The sequence below is a fragment of the Pogoniulus pusillus genome, unplaced genomic scaffold (genome assembly GCF_015220805.1).
Source record: "Pogoniulus pusillus isolate bPogPus1 unplaced genomic scaffold, bPogPus1.pri scaffold_162_arrow_ctg1, whole genome shotgun sequence".
Classification (NCBI taxonomy): domain Eukaryota; kingdom Metazoa; phylum Chordata; class Aves; order Piciformes; family Lybiidae; genus Pogoniulus; species Pogoniulus pusillus.
This window is the reverse complement of record NW_026974595.1, coordinates 38,150-59,660: the sequence shown is the minus strand read 5'-3', so window position 1 is coordinate 59,660 and position 21,511 is coordinate 38,150. Positions and strand designations below refer to the sequence as shown.

The window sequence follows — 21,511 nt, the reverse complement described above, 5'->3', positions numbered from 1 at the left end:
GCTGCGGACCAATCACTGAGCTGTCTGGCTAATGAAGGCCACCTGGATCAGGCTTCTCAAAAGAGCCAAAGGAGGACGTCTGAAGAATTCTGATATCTGTGTAAGCTCTACCTTTTCCTTGTCGGCCTCTGTTCTGTGTCTTGCAAGGAGGGAGAGGAAAAGCCGGAGAGGAGAGGAGAGTTGTTTGTGCTCTGACTGAATTGGCAGAACTCGGGTTGTGCATGCAGGGAGCTGCAGAGGGAAGGCAGGGCTGGCGTTATTTATGGAGCCCTTGTGGCTGCTTCCATCGGGGCGAGATGGGGACATGCCTTGAGTCCAGACGGGGTTTATTAGTTGGAAGTTGATTTGTGGTCATTTGCATGTTTTGCTGAAGGGCAGAGATGGATGCGAGCCATTTGCGGTGCCGGTGGGGAAAGTGTGTCAGGTAGAGAGGCTGCCTTAAAACAAAGATGGAAAGCAGAGGTGAAATCTGTTAGCAGCGATGCTGTGCAGCAAGGGTCATTGGTACTGGATCTGTGTTTTGTGCATCAGAGTTCTGCTTCCTTGCTCATCCTGTCACTGCCCAGAGTTAGGATTTTTAGGGAGCCATCCTTGAGGCTGCCGTGCGTCCTTCAGCCCTGCACTGCACCACTGCTGTAACTCTACAGAGCCACTGGCTCTGCTTGCTGGAAGGCACACGAAGGAGAGCACGGGCACGGTGCAGGAGATAGAGCCCTGGCAGTGACACCTGCACTTTTGGGAAGTCACCAGAAGAAAAGATTTGCCTAGGGGGAATTTTTCTGAGTGACTTTCCCATTTGGGTAGTTATTCTTTTTGTTTGTTTGTTCCTTTGTTTGTTTTCCCCCAGGGCTGCAGAATTAAGAGAAGAGGCAGGAGGTGTACCCACTTCTGCCCTTGTAGTTTCGTTTGGGTTTTTCAGCCCCGCAGCAACTTATGCCCTTGTTTTGCCCGTGCAGGGTTCGGCGGACTCCTACACCAGCCGTCCATCCGACTCAGATGTGTCTCTGGAAGAAGACAGGGAAGCAGTGCGGAGAGAGGCAGAGCGACAAGCCCAGGCACAGCTGGAAAAAGCAAAGGTAAGGAGGTGCTTCACGGCCTCACAAAGCCTCCCAAGGACCTGGCATCTCACCCCTCGCCGGTGCTAATGTGCTAGCGTGGAGCGTAAGACCTCTTAACGCTCTGACAACAGTAGGAAACATGTTTCCAGGAAAGAGAATGGCTCAGTTCTCCATAAAAGGTACTTGATTGGCTTGCTCATTTCAGAGGTACCCTCTTGAAACGTCTGCCTTTTCCTCCTGTTGAAGACAGCCATTTATTTGCAGCCACAGGGTCCGTGCTTTGAGCTCTTAGGGAAGGTGCTCGTGGGAGTGTGCTTGGGTATGGCTGTGGCACTCTAAACTTACAGGTCTAGAAATCAGCCCTCGGACATCTCCTTCAGCGTCTGGGAGTGAAGGATCAGGCCCTGCAAGTCATATGGAAGTAGAGAGGATCTGTCACAAAGGGTTGAGTGGTTGGGTTTTTTTTTTTGCCTGGAGACTTCCCTGGCTTTCTTTACAGTTTGTCTGTTAAGTGACCCTGTGAATAAGATGCTGGAGGACTTGTTACAATTTCTCATCTCTCTCCATCCTGGCAGACAGCGACAGTTGAGGAAGGAAACTCTGCGTGAAGGTGGAGTTCATCGTGGAGTCTCTTTTCCACGAGATGCATCTAGGACTGTGAGGGGTTTCGCAGTGGCAAGGCGTGGGCTTGTTTAGCTTCCAGCCCTGCTGTATCTCCAAGCACAGCTGCACCTGTGCAAACACTGCTGCCCTTGTTTGGTATCAGTGCTGTATCTCAGCATCCCAGTTGTTCCTTTCTGCGTGCTGTCTGCCAGATCTTGGGCTGGCATTGCTTTTCAAGCTTTTGGGGGGTTTGCCTCCTTTTTCGTGTTTAAACATGCTGTTAATACCCCTCCTCACATCTGCTTCATCCACATTTCCCTTTCATTTTCTCTCTGACTCCTCTCCTCCATTTTGCCTTGGGTTTTATTCCCCTCTCTCTCTTCGTTATCCCTTTCTGCCGCTGGATTTGCATCTGCCCATCTATGCCACCTGTTTTGCAAGGGTTCTGCAGAAATTCAGGAGGCCAGGTCACTGAGCTGTGCACTTTTGTTCTGTGGCTGGGGACAGCTTCATAAATAATACAGAGCAGCAGTGCAGGAACAGCCAGACTCACTGGGCCAGCAGACCTGAAGAGGGAAGCCACAGATGTGTTCTGCAAAGTGGAATCAGTAACTGATGTTTTGTAAGAGCTCCTCAAGCAGCTTGGTAATGAGCTGCTGGGACCTGCCAACTGTAGGAGATGCTGAACATCTCTTGAAGTTGGGTTGTGCTGTCTTGGGATTAGTGTAGCAGAGAATCGACAGAAGGAGCCTGCTGCTTCCCTTCTACCTTGTGCCTTGGAGATGCTGCTGATCGTAGGCAGCTGCTCCAGCGTTAGCAGGGCTGCTTTGGGCTACTTTGAGATTTGTTTGCTGATAGGATAGAGATGATAAAGGCTGCCCTGAGATTCAGGTGAAGTGCTGAATGTTATCAGCAGATGCAGAACCTCCAGAAGAAGAGCTGAAGCAGGAATATCTTGCAGCCCGCTCGTGGTAGCAGTGCAGCACTTGCTGCTGAGCTGCTGCATCTCCCAGCGCTGAGTAAATCTATGCCAGTGTTGCTATGGGAATTTGGCTCACTGCTGCTGGCCCCGATGCATGGGCAGCCCTTATGTAATATTCATGACCTCTAGCACAGCTGCCGTTGTAGTTTGGAGAGAAGCTGCTCGCAGACCCTGACTTTCTCTATACATCGAAGCAAAGCAATGTTCTCACTCCAGCTGGCATAAGATGCAGTCTCTAGGTCTGACGCTGTCTGAGGCTGTAAGACGAGGTGTGAACAGTCAAGTAGCAAAGGCACTGCCAAAACCAGCCTGCTTTAACAATGGGTAATTGCCATCGTAGAGAAAGCACAACAGGAATGGTTTCAGTCGTTCGTGCTTTAAAGCTGGAACTCCTTTAGCAGCTTTTGTTTCTTGAGTCAAATGCCAGAACTCGTTCCAGGCTGGAATGTATGGAAGTGGTTGTGTGTAGTGGCTACAGTAGTGTGATATTTAGTCTGGTGTAATGTTTACAGTAGTGATGTTTAAAGAGCCTGTTCTCTGCATTTGTTGCTTAATAAAGTGTTGGATACGTTTGCTGCCTGCATTGGAAACGAATGGTTAAACCTCTGCAGATTAAAGCTAACCCAGCAGATCTAAAGCATGACAGAGCATACTTTGCTGTCTTCCCTGGGGATTTAGTCCTTCACCTCCCCTGGAACACAGGAAAATTAATGAGGTGGGAAGGGATTTGAGCTGGAAGATGAGCTGGATTTAGACTGGAGATGAGGAAGAAATTCTTTTGCAGTGAGGGTGGTGAGAAACTGGAACAGGTTGCCCAGGGAGGTGGTGGATGCTCCCACCCTGGAGATGTTCAAGCTTTATTGCTCCTCATGCAGAGACAACTTTCCAGTGAGATCTACAGAATGGTTTCAGTGTTTGGGTGCTGGAGGGGCCAGCTGCTAAGCCAGGGTCTGTTTCTCACCTGGCACCGAGTTCAGCCCTGTGCTCTCTGCCCTCTCTTAAGGGTTGCTGCCAGCATCCTTTGGTCTTGAAACTTCCCTCTGGTTGCCAAAGCCAGATCAGTAGTTGTGTCCTCTCAGCTCTGCTTTGTTAGCTCTGCTGGTGGCATCCTTTCAGGAGTCTGTTAGGAGTTGGAGTACTCATAGGCCTGGTTGGAAATGCCATTGAAATGTTTTTTGGGTCAGGATCGTGGACCAGTGGAATCTGAGTAGCAGCCGTGCCTGTGCTGGCTCTTGGGCATCAGAACCTTAGAGCATCTCTTCAGTGCCTGAAGGGGACTACAAGAAGGCTGGGGAGGGACTTTTTACCAGGGCTTGTAGTGATGGGACGAGATGGAATGGATTGAAGCTTGGGGAGGCAGATTTAGAGTGGAGATTAGGAGGAAGTTGTTTGCAGTGAGGGTGGTGAGACACTGGCAGAGGTTGCCCAGGGAGGCTGTGGATGGGAGGTCCAAGACCAGGCTGGATGAGATCTTGAGCAGCCTGGACTGGTGGGAGGTGTCCCTGCCCATGGCAGAGGGGATTGCAACTGGATGATTTTTAAGGTCTCTTCTAGCCCAAGCCTTAGGAGCTTCTCTTGGTGCTGTCTGGTCCCTGTGTGTCTCCAGAGCTGTGTCCTGCAGGCAGCAGGTTCTGCTCCTCACGGCTCCTTCTGCTTCCCCCTGACCCACTGCCAGGCAGAGCTGAGTGACACAGCTGCCTCAGCTTTTTGCCTTGTAATGTTGTGAGTGGAAGTGTTGATCCTAAATAAAGCCCTCACTAATTGTATTTGTCACAGGAATTAGGGGAGGATGACATAGATGAACAATGCAGCGGTGGAGGGAAAATGATGGTGAATTAAGGGGAGAGGAATAAAAAACCTGTTGAACTGTGTCAAAAGCTTAGTGAAAAGAGTTTAATGACATCCATTTTCCTGCCTCCCAGCTAGGGAAAACACCTTAAACTGCATGGGGGAAACACAGCAATGAAGCACACCATGGCAGATCCTTAGGAAGAGTTAAAGCTTTCAAAATCTGGATTTTTTCTGGTTCCTGAGTGCTTGTGGAGCACAAAGCCAGGACCATCATAGGCACCTCTGAAATCCATCCAAAGAGGGAAAATAAACCCCCCAAAGCTGGTGAGAAAAACCACCTTCTGGCCACTTAGGCATGCCTGGGGTTTATATAAGCACTCTGGAAAATGCTGAAGCAGATTTTTGCTGACTCACTTTGGCATGCAACTTACTGTAAGGAAAGTGGGGCCATGGGCGCATGTCTGGAGTCATCCAGGGACAGAACAGGCGACTGATGAGGCTACCTGCAGGCCAGCAGCTAAAGCCCAAGGGAAAGCAATCATCCAAAGAGGCTGTTCAGCTCAGAGCTGAGCTGAGCTGTTCTTTCTTAGAGCAGTTTAGCAATGCAAATGCATAAAGGCTGGGGGGGGGGGGGGGAATGGGGGTTGGTTGATTTCTTGTTTGGTTCATTTCTTGTTTTAAACAGAAATCAAAGACCCAACCTCCCCCCCCCCCCACCATGTTTTAAGGTTTTGAGGATTTCTGGGGTGTCTTCACAGTCCATAGCATGTGGCTATGGCTGTCCTGTGGCTGAGTGGGGCATGGTAATGGTGCCCAAATCTAAGGGCATGTGCTGATACTTGCAAGCAAATGGCCAGCCGACCTCACAGACAAACCCAAACCAACCCTACAAACAACCCAAACCCACCCCACAAACAACCAAACCAACCCCACAGACCCACCCCACAAACAACCCAAACCAAACCCACAGACCCACCCCACAAACAACCCAAACCCACCTCACAAACAACCCAAACCAACCCCACAGACCCACCCCACAAACAACCAAACCAACCCCACAAACCCACCCCACAAACAACCCAAACCAAACCCACAGACCCACCCCACAAACAACCCAAACCAACCCCACAAACAACCCAAACCAAACCCACAAACCCACCCTACAAACAACCAAACCAACTCCACAGACCCACCCCACTAACAACCCAAACCCACCCCACAAACAACCAAACCAACTCCACAAACCCACCCCACAAACAACCCAAACCAAACCCACAGACCCACCCCACAAACAACCAAACCAACCCCACAAACCCACCCCACAAACAACCCAAAACAACCCCACAGACCCACCCCACAAACAACCCAAACCAACCCAACAAACCCACCCCACAAACAACCCAAACCAACCCAACAAACCAACCCCACAAACAACCAAACCAACCCAACAAACCCACCCACAAACAACCAAACCCACCCCACAAACAACCCAAACCAACCCAACAAACCCACCCCACAAACAACCCAAACCAACCCAACAAACCAACCCGGCAAACCCACCCCACAAACAGCCAAACCAACCCAACAAACCCACCCCACAAACATCCAAACCAAACCCACAAACCCACCCTACAAACAACCAAACCAACTCCACAAACCCACCCCACAAACAACCAAACCAACTCCACAAACAACCCAAACCAACCCCACAGACCCACCCCACAAACAACCCAAACCAACCCCACAAACCCACCCCACAACCAAACCAACTCCACAAACAACCCAAACCAACCCCACAAACCCACCCCACAACCAAACCAACTCCACAAACAACCAAACCAACCCCACAAACCCACCCCACAAACAACCCAAAACAACCCCACAGACCCACCCCACAAACAACCCAAACCAACCCAACAAACCCACCCTACAAACATCCAAACCAAACCCACAAACCCACCCTACAAACAACCAAACCAACTCCACAAACAACCCAAACCAACCCAACAAACCCACCCCACAAACATCCAAACAAAACCCACAAACCCACCCCACAAACAACCAAACCCACCCCACAAACAACCCAAACCAACCCCACAAACCCACCCCACAAACAACCCAAACCAACCCCACAGACCCACCCCACAAACAACCCAAACCAACTCCACAGACCCACCCCACAAACAACCCAAACCAACCCCACAGACCCACCCCACAAACAACCCAAACCCACCCCACAAACCCACCCCACAAACAACCCAAACCAAACCCACAAACCCACCCCACAAACAACCCAAACCAACCCAACAAACTCACCCCACAAACAACCAAACCAACTCCACAAACAACCCAAACCAACCCAATGAACCAACCCAACAAACCCACCCCACAAACATCCAAAACAAACCCACCCTACAAACAACCAAACCAACTCCACAAACAACCCAAACCAACCCAACAAACCCACCCCACAAACATCCAAACAAAACCCACAAACCCACCCCACAAACAACCAAACCCACCCCACAAACAACCCAAACCAACCCCACAAACCCACCCCACAAACAACCCAAACCAACCCCACAGACCCACCCCACAAACAACCCAACCAACTCCACAGACCCACCCCACAAACAACCCAAACCAACCCCACAGACCCACCCCACAAACAACCCAAACCCACCCCACAAACCCACCCCACAAACAACCCAAACCAAACCCACAAACCCACCCCACAAACAACCCAAACCAACCCAACAAACTCACCCCACAAACAACCAAACCAACTCCACAAACAACCCAAACCAACCCAATGAACCAACCCAACAAACCCACCCCACAAACATCCAAAACAAACCCACCCTACAAACAACCAAGCCAACTCCACAAACAACCCAAAACAGCCAAACCAACCCAACAAACCCACCCCACAAACAACCAAACCAACTCCACAAACAACTCAAACCAACCCAATAAACCAACCCAACAAACCCACCCCACAAACAACCAAACCAACCCAATAAACCCACAACCAACCAAACCAACTCCACAAACAACCCAAACCAACCCAATAAACCCACAACCAACCAAACCAGCTCCACAAACAACCCAAACCAACCCAATAAACCCACAACCAACCAAACCAACTCCACAAACAACCCAAACCAACCCAATAAACCCACAACCAACCAAACCAGCTCCACAAACAACCCAAACCAACCCAATAAACCCACAACCAACCAAACCAACTCCACAAACAACCCAAACCAACCCAATAAACCCACAACCAACCAAACCAGCTCCACAAACAACCCAAACCAACCCAATAAACCCACAACCAACCAAACCAACTCCACAAACAACCCAAACCAACCCAATAAACCAACCCAACAAACCCACCCACCCCACAACCAACCAAACCAACTCCACAAACAAAAACCTCAAGCAGAACAAACTCAACACTAAAATGCACAAACAACACCCCCAGTCCAAACCCCAATGGCATTAATTTGGTTTAGTTTCAGTATTTTTTAAATGATGTCTACAGGGAAAAAAAAAGCCAAACCCAAAGCACCATAACATGTTTTAGTTTTGAGGGGTGAGGATTAAATCATCATAAGGAAGGGGGTTTAGTTTTTGTGCCCATTCTTTGCAGGTATTAATAGACTCATAGAATGGCTTGGGCTGGCAGGGACCTCCGAGATCACCGACTCCAACCTCCCTGCCATGGCCAGGGACACCTCTCAACTACATTTGGCTGCTCAAGGTCTCATTCAGTCTGTCTTCAAACACCCCCAGGGAGGGGGCAGCCACAGCCTGTCTGGGCAAATCATTCCAAAGTCTCACCACCCTCCTACTGAAGAACTTCTTCCTCAGCTCCAGTCTAAGCCTGCTTCAAACCATTCCCCTTTGTCCTGTCTCTAGACACCACCATGAGGAGTCCCTCTGCAGCCTTCCTGTAGGATCCCTTCAGGCACTGGAAGGCAGCTTTAAGGTCCCCCTAGAGTCTTCCCTTCTGCAGTATTTGAGTAGTTATCCCTTCGGGTATTGCACAAAGAGGGAGGAGATCTCAGGCTCACAGGATGTCAGGGGTTGGAAGAGACCCAAGGAGATCATCGAGTCCAACCTCCCTGCCAGAGCAGGACAATCCTATCTAACACAGATCACACAGGAACACATCCAGACAGGCCTGCAAAGGCTCCAGAGAAGGAGACTCCACAATCTCTCTGGGCAGCCTGTGCCAGGGCTCTGGGACCCTTCCAGTCAAGAAGTTCCCCCTTGTGTTGAGCTGGAACCTCCTGTGCTGCAGCTTCCATCCACTGCTGCTTGTCCTATCCCAGGGAGCAGTGAGCAGAGTCTGTTCCCCCCTCCTGACCCCCAGCCCTCAGATAGTTGTAAAAATTGATTAAATTCCCTCTCAGCCTTCTCCTCTCCAGACTAAGCAGCCCCAGGTCCCTCAGCCTCTCCTCCTCAGGCAGTGTTCCAGTCCCCTCATCATCCTTGTAGCCCTCCCTTGGCCTCTCTCCAGCAGATCCCTGTCCCTCTTCAACTGGGGAGCCCAAAACTGAACACAGTCTTCAAGATGAGGTCTCAGCAGGGCAGAGTAGAGGGGGAGGAGAACCTCCCTTGATCTGCTGGACACACTCTGCCTAATACACCCCAGGACCCCATTGGCCTTCTTGGCCCCCAGGGCACATTGCTGTGCCATGGATGTTCTCCACCAGCACCCCCAGGTCCCTCTCCTTGGGGCTGCTCTCCAGCAGTCACCTCCCAGCCTGTACTGCTACAGTTTGTTATCCCTCCCCAGATGCAGGACTCTGCACTTGTCCTTGTTGAACCTCATCTGGCTCCTCTGTGCCCAGCTCTGTCTGTCCAGGGCTCTCTGGATGGCAGCACAGCCTGCAGCTGTCTCAGCCAAGCCAAACCTTCCTCAAAGGAAACCTGGGAGGGTCAAGGGCTCTGGTGAGGCTTTTAAATTCAGTGCTGCATGAGCTGAAGCTCATGCATAAGAAAGGCACCTGCAGTAGGGGTGTTTTGGCAGTCTCTAGTGCTGGTGAAATGGGTCCAAGTAGTCCACTGCTTTGTTCTGTCTCAAGCACAGGTGTGCTTCGCACAAGGTGCTGCATGAGATACAGTTAGGTGGTTTGCAAACCTCTTCTCTTCTGCAAGAGTTTTCTTTCTTTCTCTTTCTCTCTCTCTCTTCCTCTCTCTTTCTCTTTTTCTCTCTCTTTCTCTCTCTCTCTTTACCTTCCTTCCTTCCTTCCTTCCTTCCTTCCTTCCTTCCTTCCTTCCTTCCTTCCTTCCTTCCTTCCTTCCTTCCTTCCTTCCTTCCTTCCTTCCTTCCTTCCTTCCTTCCTTCCTTCCTTCCTTCCTTCCTCCTCTTCCTTCTCTTCCTCTCTTTCTATTTCTCTCTCTCTTTCTCTCTCTCTCTCTCTTTCCCTCCCTTCCTTCCTTCCTCCCTTTCTCCCTTCTTCCCTTCCCTTCCCTTCCCTTCCCTTCCCTTCCCTTCCCTTCCCTTCCCTTCCCTTCCCTTCCCTTCCCTTCCCTTCCCTTCCCTTCCCTTCCCTTCCCTTCCCTTCCTTCCCTTCCCTTCCCTTCCCTTCCCTTCCCTTCCCTTCCCTTCCCTTCCCTTCCCTTCCCTTCCCTTCCCTTCCCTTCCCTTCCCTTCCCTTCCCTTCCCTTCCCTTCCCTTCCCTTCCCTTCCCTTCCCTTCCCTTCCCTTCCCTTCCCTTCCCTTCCCTTCCCTTCCCTTCCCTTCCCTTCCCTTCCCTTCCTTCTCTTCCTTCTCTTCTTCTTTCTATTTCTCTCTCTCTTTTTCTCTTCCTCTCTCTCTCTTTCTTTCTTTCTTTCTTTCTCTCCTTCTCTCTCTCTCTCTCTCTCTCTCTCTCTCTCTCTCTTTCTCCCTTCTTTTCTCTCTCTATTTCTCTCTTTTCCTCCCTTTCTCCCTCCCACCCTGGAGATGTTCAAGCTTTATTGCTCCTCATGCAGAGACAACTTTCCAGTGAGATCTACAGAATGGTTTCAGTGTTTGGGTGCTGGAGGGGCCAGCTGCTAAGCCAGGGTCTGTTTCTCACCTGGCACCGAGTCCAGCTCTGTGCTCTCTGCCCTCTCTTAAGGGTTGCTGCCAGCATCCTTTGGTCTTGAAACTTCCCTCTGGTTGCCAAAGCCAGATCAGTAGTTGTGTCCTCTCAGCTCTGCTTTGTTAGCTCTGCTGGTGGCATCCTTTCAGGAGTCTGTTAGGAGTTGGAGTACTCATAGGCCTAGTTGGAAATGCCATTGAAATGTTTTTTGGGTCAGGATCGTGGACCAGTGGAATCTGAGTAGCAGCCGTGCCTGTGCTGGCTCTTGGGCATCAGAACCTTAGAGCATCTCTTCAGTGCCTGAAGGGGGCTACAAGAAGGCTGGGGAGGGACTTTTTACCAGGGCTTATAGTGATGGAGCAAGATGGAATGGATTGAAGCTTGGGGAGGCAGATTTAGAGTGGAGATTAGGAGGAAGTTGTTTGCAGTGAGGGTGGCGAGACACTGGCAGTGTGGATGAGAGGTCCAAGGGCAGGCTGGATGAGATCTTGAGCAGCCTGGGCTGGTGAGAGGTGTCCCTGCCCATGGCAGAGGGGGTTGGATCTGGATGATCTTTAAGGCCCATTCCAAGCCATTCCATGAGTCCCTGCATATGAGCTGCCATGGTTTGCTTCCTTGCTGTGTGCTGTGGTGGTGGTGATGGCAGCTCATGACTGAGTGCTGCTGCCATGTCTCCAGTGCAGTGCTTTACCCTTGTGCCTGGGCTCTGCTTGGGAACACACTTTTGGGAGGTGTTGTAGGCTGGGATAATGCCTGCCTATCCCTTCAAGGCTTAAAGGCATGGGAAAGATTGTCAGGTGCAGTTAGCCCATGCACCCTGCCAAGGCTGCTTATTGAAGTGTTTATTCACTCTCAGGCAGGTTCCCCAGCCCCCGAATGACCCCATGCTGCTAGCAGGCAGCAGCTAAGCTGGTTAAGGTAGGGCTGCTTAAGCTGCAGCAGCATTTTGGACAGGCTCCATGTGCCCATTCCCCTCCATGTGTGCCCTCCTATTATGCCAGCGTGCTGCATCAGGGAGACATTCTCTTTGCTCTGGATGATGTGACTGTGTCCAGTTCTGGGCTCCTCAATTCAAGAGAGATGTTGAGGTGCTGGAAGGTGTTGAGAGAAGGGCAGCAAAGCTGGGGAGAGACCTGGAGCAGAGCCCTGTGAGGAGAGGCTGAGGGATCAGGGAGCAGTGTGGGCAGCAGGACAAGAGAGGTTCTTCTGCCCCTGTGCTCAGCACTGCTTAGGCCACCTCTTGAGTGCTGTGTTCAGTTCTGGGCTCCTCAATTGCAGAGAGATGTTGAGGTGCTGAAAGGTGTCAGAGAAGGGTAGCAAGGCTGGGGAGGGCCCTGGAGCAGAGCCCTGTGAGGAGAGGCTGAGGGAGCTGGGGGTGTGCAGCCTGCAGCAGAGGAGGCTCAGGGCAGAGCTCATTGCTGTCTGCAGCTGCCTGCAGGGAGGCTGTAGCCAGGTGGGGTTGGGCTCTGCTGCCAGGCAGCCAGCAACAGAAGAAGGGGACAGGACCTCAAGCTGTGGCAGGGGAGGTCTAGGCTGGATGCTAGGAGGAAGTTGTTGTCAGAGAGAGTGATTGGCGTTGGAATGGGCTGCCCAGGGAGGTGGTGGAGTGGCTGTGTCTGGAGGTGTTGAAGCCAAGCCTGTCTGGGGCACTTAGTGCCATGGTCTGGTTGGTTGGGCAGGGCTGGGTGCTAGGTTGGGCTGGCTGAGCTTGGAGCTCTCTTCCGACCTGCTTGATTCTATGAGAAGATGGTGGTGCAGAGCAGCCCCCCTGAGGCACAGCAGCTCAGATCAGTGCTTGGTATTAGCTGGTGTGCACAGGGCTATTGTTTTCCCTCCGATTGATTTCTTCTCCTTTGCCCTTCTGTTTTCACACCACTCCAGTGCCTGGCATCCTCTAGACAGCTGATGTTGCGTGCCAGAGCGGCTGGGCTTGCATGGGAGCTGGCACAGTGATCTAGCTGGAAATAAATGAGCTGTTGATCCAGAAGCACAGTTGCAGATCTGGTTGTTGCTTAGCTGCAGGCGAGTTGTGCGTGGCTGGTTCGGCTCGGCTCAGGTTGCAGAGAGCCTTTCCCATCATCGTCTTCCTTCATCTCTGCCTTTGGTTTGGGCTGTAGCGCTGGGAGCTGAAGCAGCTCCCTTGACACTGCTGCCTCTGAGCTTTGGCATTTTCTGGCCTATATTCATCGTTTGCTTTGCCTTCAAGTGTGCACACTGCTTCTACACTGCTGCCTGGCACTGTGGTGGTTGTTCCCCAGGGCAGTTTGACTGTGGTGGGCAGAGGCCAATGGGAGGAGACTGAACAAGGCCAAGTGCAGGGTTCTACACTTTGGCCACAACAACCCCAAGCAGCACTACAGGCTGGGCACAGAGTGGCTGAGAGCAGCCAGGCAGAGAGGGAGCTGGGGGTGCTGGGAGAGAGGAGCTGAAGCTGAGGCAGCAGTGCCCAGGTGGGCAGCAGAGCCAATGGCATCCTGGGCTGGCTCAGGAGCCGTGTGGGCAGCAGGACAAGGGAGGTTCTTCTGCTCCTGTGCTCAGCACTGCTCAGGCCACCCCTTGAGTGCAGTGTCCAGTTGTGGGCTCCTGAATTCAAGAGAGATGTTGAGGTGCTGGAAGGTGTTTGGAGAGCAGGGCAGCAAGGCTGGGGAGGGGCCTGGAGCAGAGCCCTGTGAGGAGAGGCTGAGGGAGCTGGGGGTGTGCAGCCTGCAGCAGAGGAGGCTCAGGGCAGAGCTCATTGCTGTCTGCAGCTGCCTGCAGGGAGGCTGTAGCCAGGTGGGGTTGGGCTCTGCTGCCAGGCACCCAGCAACAGAAGAAGGGGACACAGCCTCAAGCTGTGCCAGGGCAGGTCTAGGCTGGATATTAGGAGGAAGTTGTTGTCAGAGAGAGTGATTGGCACTGGAATGGGCTGCCCAGGGAGGTGGTGGAGTGGCTGTGGCTGGAGTTGTTGAAGCCAATCCTGGCTGGGGCACTTAGTGCCATGGTCTGGTTGATTGGCCAGGGCTGGGTGCTAGGTTGGGCTGGATGAGCCCAGAATTGGACACAGGACTCAAGGTGTGTCCTGAGCAGTGCTGAGCACAGGGGCAGAAGAACCTCCCTTGTCCTACTGGCCACACTGCTCCTGAGCCAGCTGAGGATGCTGTTGGCTCTCTTGGCCACTTGGACATGTTCAGTCTGTCCTAGGTGAACCTACTCTGTCAGGGGGCTTGGAGGAGATGTTCTCCAGAGGTAGGGAGAATCCTCACCGTGCTGGGATTCTGTGCCAGCCCCATGCTGCCTCCTACCTGGGGCTGCAGATTGCTCAGATCAGCCTTGACTGGGCTTGGGCACTTTTGGCTGATAGGGCTGCTGAGGGTCAGCAGAGGCTGTGAAGGGCCATGGCAATGTTAGCAGAGGATGAGCAGTGGCTTTGGGGATGCCATCTGTGGTGTGATCGTGGCTGATGAGCCCATGGCAAGCAGGCACTGAGGTGTGCCTCAGCAGGAGGCTCAGGCTGGCACAAAGGTGAGGGCTTGCACTGGCATTAGAGGCTGCTACAGAAAGCAATTTCCAGTTCAGACAGAGGTGCCCTGGGTCATGAATAACTCCCCTGAGCCTTACTGGGTCTGATTTCCCTCTGCCAGCATGTCAGACAGGATGCTGCAATCCACACCTGCCATTTCCTCAGCAGCTGGCCCCAGCTCCCTGAATCCTGGGGGGGTTAAGCAGTTACCATCTGGCTTTTTCCTGCAAAGAGAGTCCTGACTCAAAACCAGAGAAGGAAAGAAGATGTGAGGGCACAGGCTAAAGGTATATAGAATGTTTGCAGTCACCCTAAAGTGAAGGCTGAGCTTTTTTGCATCTGTGGCATCTATTTTTGGGTGTAATTTCCATCATTTCCTAGTCTGAGTGATTGATGTGGAGTTTATATTTCAATTACAGCTTCCTGTAGGCTCTGTTTGGAGATTAGCTTATCAAAGCAAACCTTTTGCTCTCCTACAATTAGACCTGCACTCAGAAAACATTTCCAGGGGAGGCCTTTTGGTGATTGCTGAGTTCAGCCAAATGAGCATTTGTAATGTCTCTGGATCTGGACCTGTGTTTGTGTCTCTGTGTGCTTGTAAGTGCCTTGGTCAAAAGTCCTTCTCCAGCTGACTTGCAGAGGGCCATAGGAGAGCTGGAGAGAGCCTTTTGGCAAAGGCACAACAAGAGGAGGGGAAATGGCTTCAAACTGGAAGAATCACAGAATGGTTTAGGTTGGAAGGGAGCTCAATGCTCAGCCAGTTCCATCCCCTTGCCACAGGCAGGGACACCTCCCACTGGAACAGGTTGCTCAAGACCTCATCCAACCTGGCCTTGAACACCTTCAGGGAGGTTGTGGAGCACAGAAGCACCCAATGTGATCTTTGATCACATTGGGTGCTTCTGTGCTCCACAACCTCCCTGGGCAACCTGTGCCAGTGTCTGACTACCCTCAACCTGTGCCAGTGTCTCACCACCCTCACTGCAAACAACTTCTTCCTAACATCCAGGGTGGTTGTGCCAGACCTTAAAGCATCATTTCAGCCAAAGGGGACCCACAGGCAGGCTGGGGAGGGACTGTTCAGAAGGGCCTGTGTGGATGGGATAAGAGGCAATGGTTTGGAACTTGAGCAGGGCAGGGGTTAGGTTGGACATCAGGAGGAAGTTCTGCACAGCGAGAGGAGTGAAATGCTGGAAGAGGCTGCCCAGGGATGTGGCTAAGACTCCATCCCTGGAGCCTTTCAGGATCAGCCTTGCTGTGTCCCTGTGCAGCCTGCTGTAGTTGGAAGTGTCCCTGCTGCCTGCAGGAACCTTTGAGGGTCCCTTCCAGCCCAATGCAATCTGTGAATCATAGAATCAGGCAGGGTTGGAAGGCACCACAAGGATCATCCAGTCCCAACCCCCCTGCCATGGCCAGGGACACCTCACACTAGATCAGGCTGGCCACAGCCTCATCCAGCCTGGCCTTAAACACCTCCAGCTGTAGGACCTCAACCACCTCCCTGGGCAACCCAGTCCAGGCTCCCTTATGTTGAAGAACTTCTTCCTTACATCCACTCTGACTCTCCCCACCTACAGCTCTGCTCCATTCTCCCCAGTCCTGGCACTCCCTCACAGCCTAAAAAGTCCCTCCCCAGCTTTTTTGTAGCCCCCTTCAGATCCTGGCAGGCCACAAGAAGGTCACCTGGGAGCCTCCTCTGCTGCAGCCTGCACAGCCCCAACTCTTTCAGTCTGTGCTCACAGCAGAGCTGCTGCAGCCCTCTGAGCATCCTCCTGGCCCTGCTCTGGACACTCTCCAGCATCTCCACAGCCCTCTTGTAATAGGGGCCCCAGAACTGGATGCAGTACTCCAGGTGGGGTCTGACCAGTGCAGAGTAGAGACCAACTTCAGCCCACTTCAGGCTCACTTCAGACCAGGGAGTGGGCTGCCATGGGCCTTCTGGAAGCAGGAAGGAGATGGAGTCAGGGCTTCATTGCAGTGGACAGTTGTACAGCTTGCAGAGGTGCTCCAGCTAAGGCTGCCCCACCTGTTGTGGAGCAGTGGCTTGCAGCAGTCTGGTTTGGGCACCAGAAATGTCATGGCTCTTGGTGTTGGACCCAGGAGGCTGTTTGCAGCCAGCTGTCCTGTAGCCCCCTTCAATACTGGAGGCTGCTAGAGGGTCTCACCAGAGCCTTCTCCTCTCCAGACTCAGCAACCCCATCTGTCCCAGCAGGTCGTCACAGGAGATGTGCTCCAGCCCTTGGATCATCTTTGTGTCCTCCTCTGGACTTGCTGTAACAGATCCATGTCCTTCTTGAGTTGGGGATTCCAAGGCTGGCCACGAGATTCCAGATGGGCTCTCACCAGAGTGGAACAGAGTGGCACAATCCTCTCCCTCCACCTGCTGCCCACACTGCTGTCAATGCAGCCCAGCACAGGGCTGGTTTCTGGGCTGTGAGTGCACTTTGCCAGCTCATTTTCAGCTTCTCAGCACCCCCAGGTCCTTCTCCTCATCACCACTCTCCAGCCATTCTCTGCCCAGCCTCGATTTGTGCTTCAGATTGCCCTGACCCAGCCATGGTTTGAATCCCCTCCTGACTAACCCACTCTACAGGAAAAAAAAGCCCACAAAAACAGAAAGGAAGGGAAGAAAACACCCAAGGAAACCCCAGGCCAGCAGGTGTCTGTGGTTTTGAGTCGATGAAAAAGGAGAACTAGTGGAAGGAAGCTTCCAAAGCTGCCTCCTTTCCTTTTGTTTGGGCACGACTGCACCTTGCTGTGTAACATTCTGTGCCAGACACCAGCGAGTTCCAGCTGCAGGTAGCAGCAGAATGCTTGAGTGCAAAATTAGGCTGATCTCAGATGCCAATTCCAAAGGGTTTCCTTTGAAAATTCACTGGCTTACATAAAGGACTCACTGCTTGCAGGAAGCATAAAAGCACCAGCAGAAACCCAAAGGAAACCTGTGGTACATGGGAGAAGATCTTTTGGGTCCCCAGGTGGGGACACTTGAAGCACAAACCTCAGCTGGAGCTGTGGAGGCTGCCTGGATTCTGCATAATTCATGGTGGCAGAGAAATGAATTAAAAATGAAGGTTCAGAGGCCCCAAAGATGCTTTGCTTTCATCTCTGCTGCCATCCCAGAGCCACAAGCAGCACGGCACAGTCGCTGGGTTCTGTGTTCCCAGATTCCATGTGGTACAGGATGTGCAGTGCAAGAACCCTGAGCTTTGTGCCTTGGAAATAATCGATCCTGAGCTGCATTGGAAGGCAGTGAAGGGGAAGAGGCCCTGGAGGGTCCTACTAGATGGGAGGGTGCCCATGAGCCAGCTATGGGCTCTGGTGGCCAGGAGGGCCAGTGCCATTCTGGGGTGGATGAGAAGGGCTGTGCTTAGTAGGTCCAGAGAGGTTCTCCTGTCCCTTCTGCTCTGCCCTGCTGAGGCCACATCTGCACTACTGTGTCCAGTTCTGGGCCCCCCAGGTTAAGAGGAACACAGAACTGCTGGAGAGAGCCCAGCACAGAGCCACAAAGCTGCTGAAGGGAATGGAACAGCTCTGTTAGGAGCAGAGCCTGAGGGAGCTGGGGCTGTGCTGCTGGCACAGGAGGAGACTGAGAGGGGACCTCAGCAGTGCTGCTAAGGATGCAAAGGTGAGTGGCAGGAGGCTGGAGCCAGCTCTGCTGGGGGATGCCCAGTGCCAGCACAAGGGGCACTGGTGGAAGCTGAGGCAGAGGAAGTGCCATGGAAGCATGAGGAGGAATTTTTCCCCTGTGAGGGTGACAGAGCCTGGCACAGGCTGCCCAGGGGGGCTGTGGAGTCTCCCTCTCTGGAGATAGTCCAAGCCCACCTGGATGTGTTCCTGTGTGATCTGCTGTAGGTGATGCTGCTGTGGCAGGGGGACTGGACTGGATGAGCTTTGGAGGTCCCTTCCATTCTTTGAGTCTGTGATTTTTGGCTGCCACAAACAGCTGCAGGTTAAGCAGTCATCCTTTGTAGAAGGAGCCCACGTCACCAGTGGCTGCTAACCATACCATGCACTTGTGTGAAGTGTGGGGCATTGTCCCACATCACATCCTGGTCACCAAATAGGAAGAGCATGGATTTGAGGGGTGGGCACTGGTTGGATAAGGAATTGGCTGGATGGACACACTGCAAGAGTTGGGGTGAGCAGCTCAGTGCCCCAGTGGAGAGCAGTGACCAGTGGTGGTGTGTGTGGGGCCAGTGCTGCCTGACATCTTTGTCAGTGACACAGGCAGTGGGGTTCAGGCAGCCTCTGCAAGTCTGTGGGTGACACCAAGCTGTGTGGTGTGGCTGACAGCTGGGGGGAGGGATCCATCCAGAGGGACCTGGGCAGGCTGCAGAGCTGGGTCCAAGCCTCAGGAAGTTCATCAAGGCCAAGTGCAAGGTTCCTGTGCCTGGGTCAGGGCAATGCCAAGCACAGATGCAGGCTGGGTGAGGATTGGCTGAGAGCAGCCTGGAGGAGAAGCTTGGGGGTGTCAGTTGGTGCCAGAGTGCCCAGGAGCCAGCAGTGGTGGCTGCAGCCCAGAGCCAGCTGTGTGCTGGCTGCAGCCAGAGCAGGGAGAGCAGCAGCACAGGGAGGGGACTCTGCCCCTCTGCTCTGCTCAGCCCTCACCTGCAGCACTGCCTCCAGCTCTGGGGAACCAGCACAAGGACCTGAGGCTGCTGGAGAGGGTCCAGAGGAGGCCACTGAAGTGATCAGAGGCTGCAGAACCTCTCCTGTGGGGACAGGCTGGGAGAGTTAAGAGTGTTCAGCCTGGAGAAGAGAAGGCTCCAGGGAGAGCTTGGAGCAGCCTGCCAGTGCTGGAAGAAAGCTACAGGAGAGCTGGGGAGGGATTTTTTAGCAGGACTTGGAGTGAGATAGAATGGATTGAAGCTTGAGGAAGGCAGATTTAGACATTGTCCTCACCACACTGCTTGGTGTCATCAGCAGACTTGCTGAAGGTGCCTCAGTGCCACTGCCCATGTCAGTAACAAAGGTCACAGCTCACAGGATGTTAGGGGTTGGAAGGGACTCAAACAGCTCATCCAGTCCAACCCCCCTGCCAGAGCAGGACCAGACAATCCAGGTCAGGGCACACAGGAACACATCCAGACAGGCCGGGAAAGGCTCCACAGAAGGAGACTCCACAACCTCTCTGGGCAGCCTGTGCCAGGCTCTGGGACCCTTAGAGTCAAGAAGTTCCCCCTTGTGCTGAGCTGGAACCTCCTGTGCTGCAGCTTCCATCCACTGCTCCTTGTCCTATCCCAGGGAGCAGTGAGCAGAGCCTGTCCCCCCCTCCTCCCCCCCAGCCCCCAGATAGTTATGGACATTGATTCAATCCCAGTGCTAAGCAGCACTGGTCCCAGTACCACCCCTTGTGGAGCACCATTTGACACTGCCCTCCACTTGCAGGCAGAGCCATTGACTGTCACTCTTGGAGTCACAGAACCACAGAATCAAGCAGGTTGGAAGAGAGCTCCAAGCTCATCCAGCCCAACCTAGCAGCCAGCCCTGGCCAAGCAACCAGACCATGGCACTAAGTGCCCCAGCCAGGCTTGGCAAGAACACCTCCAGGCACAGCCACTCCACCACCTCCCTGGGCAGCCCATTCCAATGCCAATCACCCTCTTTGCCAACAACTTCCTCCTAACATCCAGCCTAGACCTGCCCTGGTACAGCTTGAGGCTGTGTCCCCTTCTTCTGTTGCTGGGTGCCTGGCAGCAGAGCCCAACCCCACCTGGCTACAGCCTCCCTGCAGGCAGCTGCAGACAGCAATGAGCTCTGCCCTGAGCCTCCTGCAGGCCATTCCTGCTGCAGGGAGTGGTCCTCTCATCAAAGCCTTGTTGCATTGCTGCTGAAGAGTTACAAAGTGATGCAGTGTCCAAGGATGCAGCAGTGCAGACCATCCAGACCACTACTGGAGACAGTCCAAAGCTTCCTCCTGTTCTCTTTTCCTTTACTATCTATCTCCAGCTTTATCGTAGAATCAGTCAGGGCTGGAAGGGACCTCAAGGATCACCCAGTGCCAACCCCCCTGCCATGGGCAGGGACACCTCACACTAGATCAGGCTGTCCAGAGCCTCATCCAGCCTGGCCTTAAACACCTCCAGCAATGAGGCTTCCACCACCTCCCTGGGCAACCTGTGCCAGGGTCTCAGCACCCTCATGCTTAAGAACTTCTTCCTAACTTCCAATCTGAACCTCCCCATTTCCAGCTCTGTTCATTCCCCCCAGTCCTGTCACTACCTGACACCCTAAAAAGTCCCTCCCCAGCGTTCTTGTAGCCCCCTTCAGATACTTCAAGGCCACAATAAGGTCCCCTGGGAGCCTTTTCCTCTCCAGACTGAACAGCCCCAGCTGCCTCGGTGTCCTCCCTGCCCCTACTGGGATCATGTTAGCAGGCTGGAGCTGGGATGTGACTTCTTTATCCTTTTGCTTGCCTCCAAGAGCTGTCATTAAAATGTGAGCATAGGATTTGCTTTGTCTTCGAAGTGAGACTCTCTTCTTGCCTGGCAAAATAAAATGTCCCCAGCTTTGTGACTCAGAAGGAACTGTTCTCTGTGCTGACAGCTTAACCCACTTCTCAGAGCTCAGCAGAGCAGCAGTGGTCCTGTTGTGTTCTTGGAAAGTGTGGCACTGTGGTGGCAGTGGGAAAACAACATTTCAGCTGAATATGTGACTGAAACACACAGGGGCTTCGTTCTGAAGTGAGACCTCACCTCCAGTACCATGTCCTGTGCTGCTGTCCCCAGCAGAAGGACACAGAGCTGCTGGAGTGGGTCCAGAGGAGGCCACAAGGATGCTCCAAGGGCTGGAGCAGCTCTGCTGTGAGGACTCCACCACCTCCCCGGGCAGCCCATTCCAGTGTCCAATGACTCTCTCAGGGAAGAACTTTCTCCTCACCTCCAGCCTAAATCTCCCCTGGCACAGCCTGAGGCTGTGTCCTCTTGTTCTGGTGCTGGCCCCCTGAGAGAAGAGAGCAACCTCCTCCTGGCCACAACCTCCCCTCAGGTAGCTGTAGACAGCAATGAGGTCTCCCCTGAGCCTCCTCTTCTCCAGGCTAACCAATCCCAGCTCCCTCAGCCTCTCCTCGTAGGGCTGTGCTCAAGGCCTCTCCCCAGCCTCGTTGCCCTTCTCTGGACATGCTCAAGCATCTCAATGTCCCTCCTAAACTGGGGGGCCCAGAACTGAACACAGCACTCAAGGTGTGGTCTAAGCAGTGCAGAGTACAGGGGCAGAATGACCTCCCTGCTCCTGCTGGCCACACCATTCCTGATGCAGGCCAGGATGCCACTGGCTCTCTTGGCCACCTGGGCACACTGCTGGCCGTCCCTGGGGCTGTTCAAGGCAGGACTGGACGTGGCACTTGGTGCCATGGTCTGGCCTTGAGCTCTGTGGTAAAGGGTTGGACTCGATGATCTGTGAGGTCTCTTCCAACCCTGATGATGATACTATGATACTATGATACAGGCTGAGGGTGCTGGGGATGTGCAGCCTGGAGAAGACTGAGGGAGACCTT

General features: G+C 53.2%; 1 protein-coding gene across 1 annotated transcript in view; it reads left to right on the top strand.

The window, feature by feature from the left end:
- Positions 1–9: 9 nt before the first annotated feature.
- Positions 10–21,511, top strand: part of LOC135173954 (voltage-dependent L-type calcium channel subunit beta-2-like) — a gene marked incomplete at its 3' end in the record, with an annotated part of 57,043 nt that continues 35,541 nt past the window's right edge. The window contains exons 1-2 of the mRNA XM_064141173.1: positions 10–100; positions 957–1,076. Coding sequence (XP_063997243.1) covers positions 32–100; positions 957–1,076 — 189 coding nt within the window. The remainder of the gene's footprint in view (positions 101–956; positions 1,077–21,511) is intronic.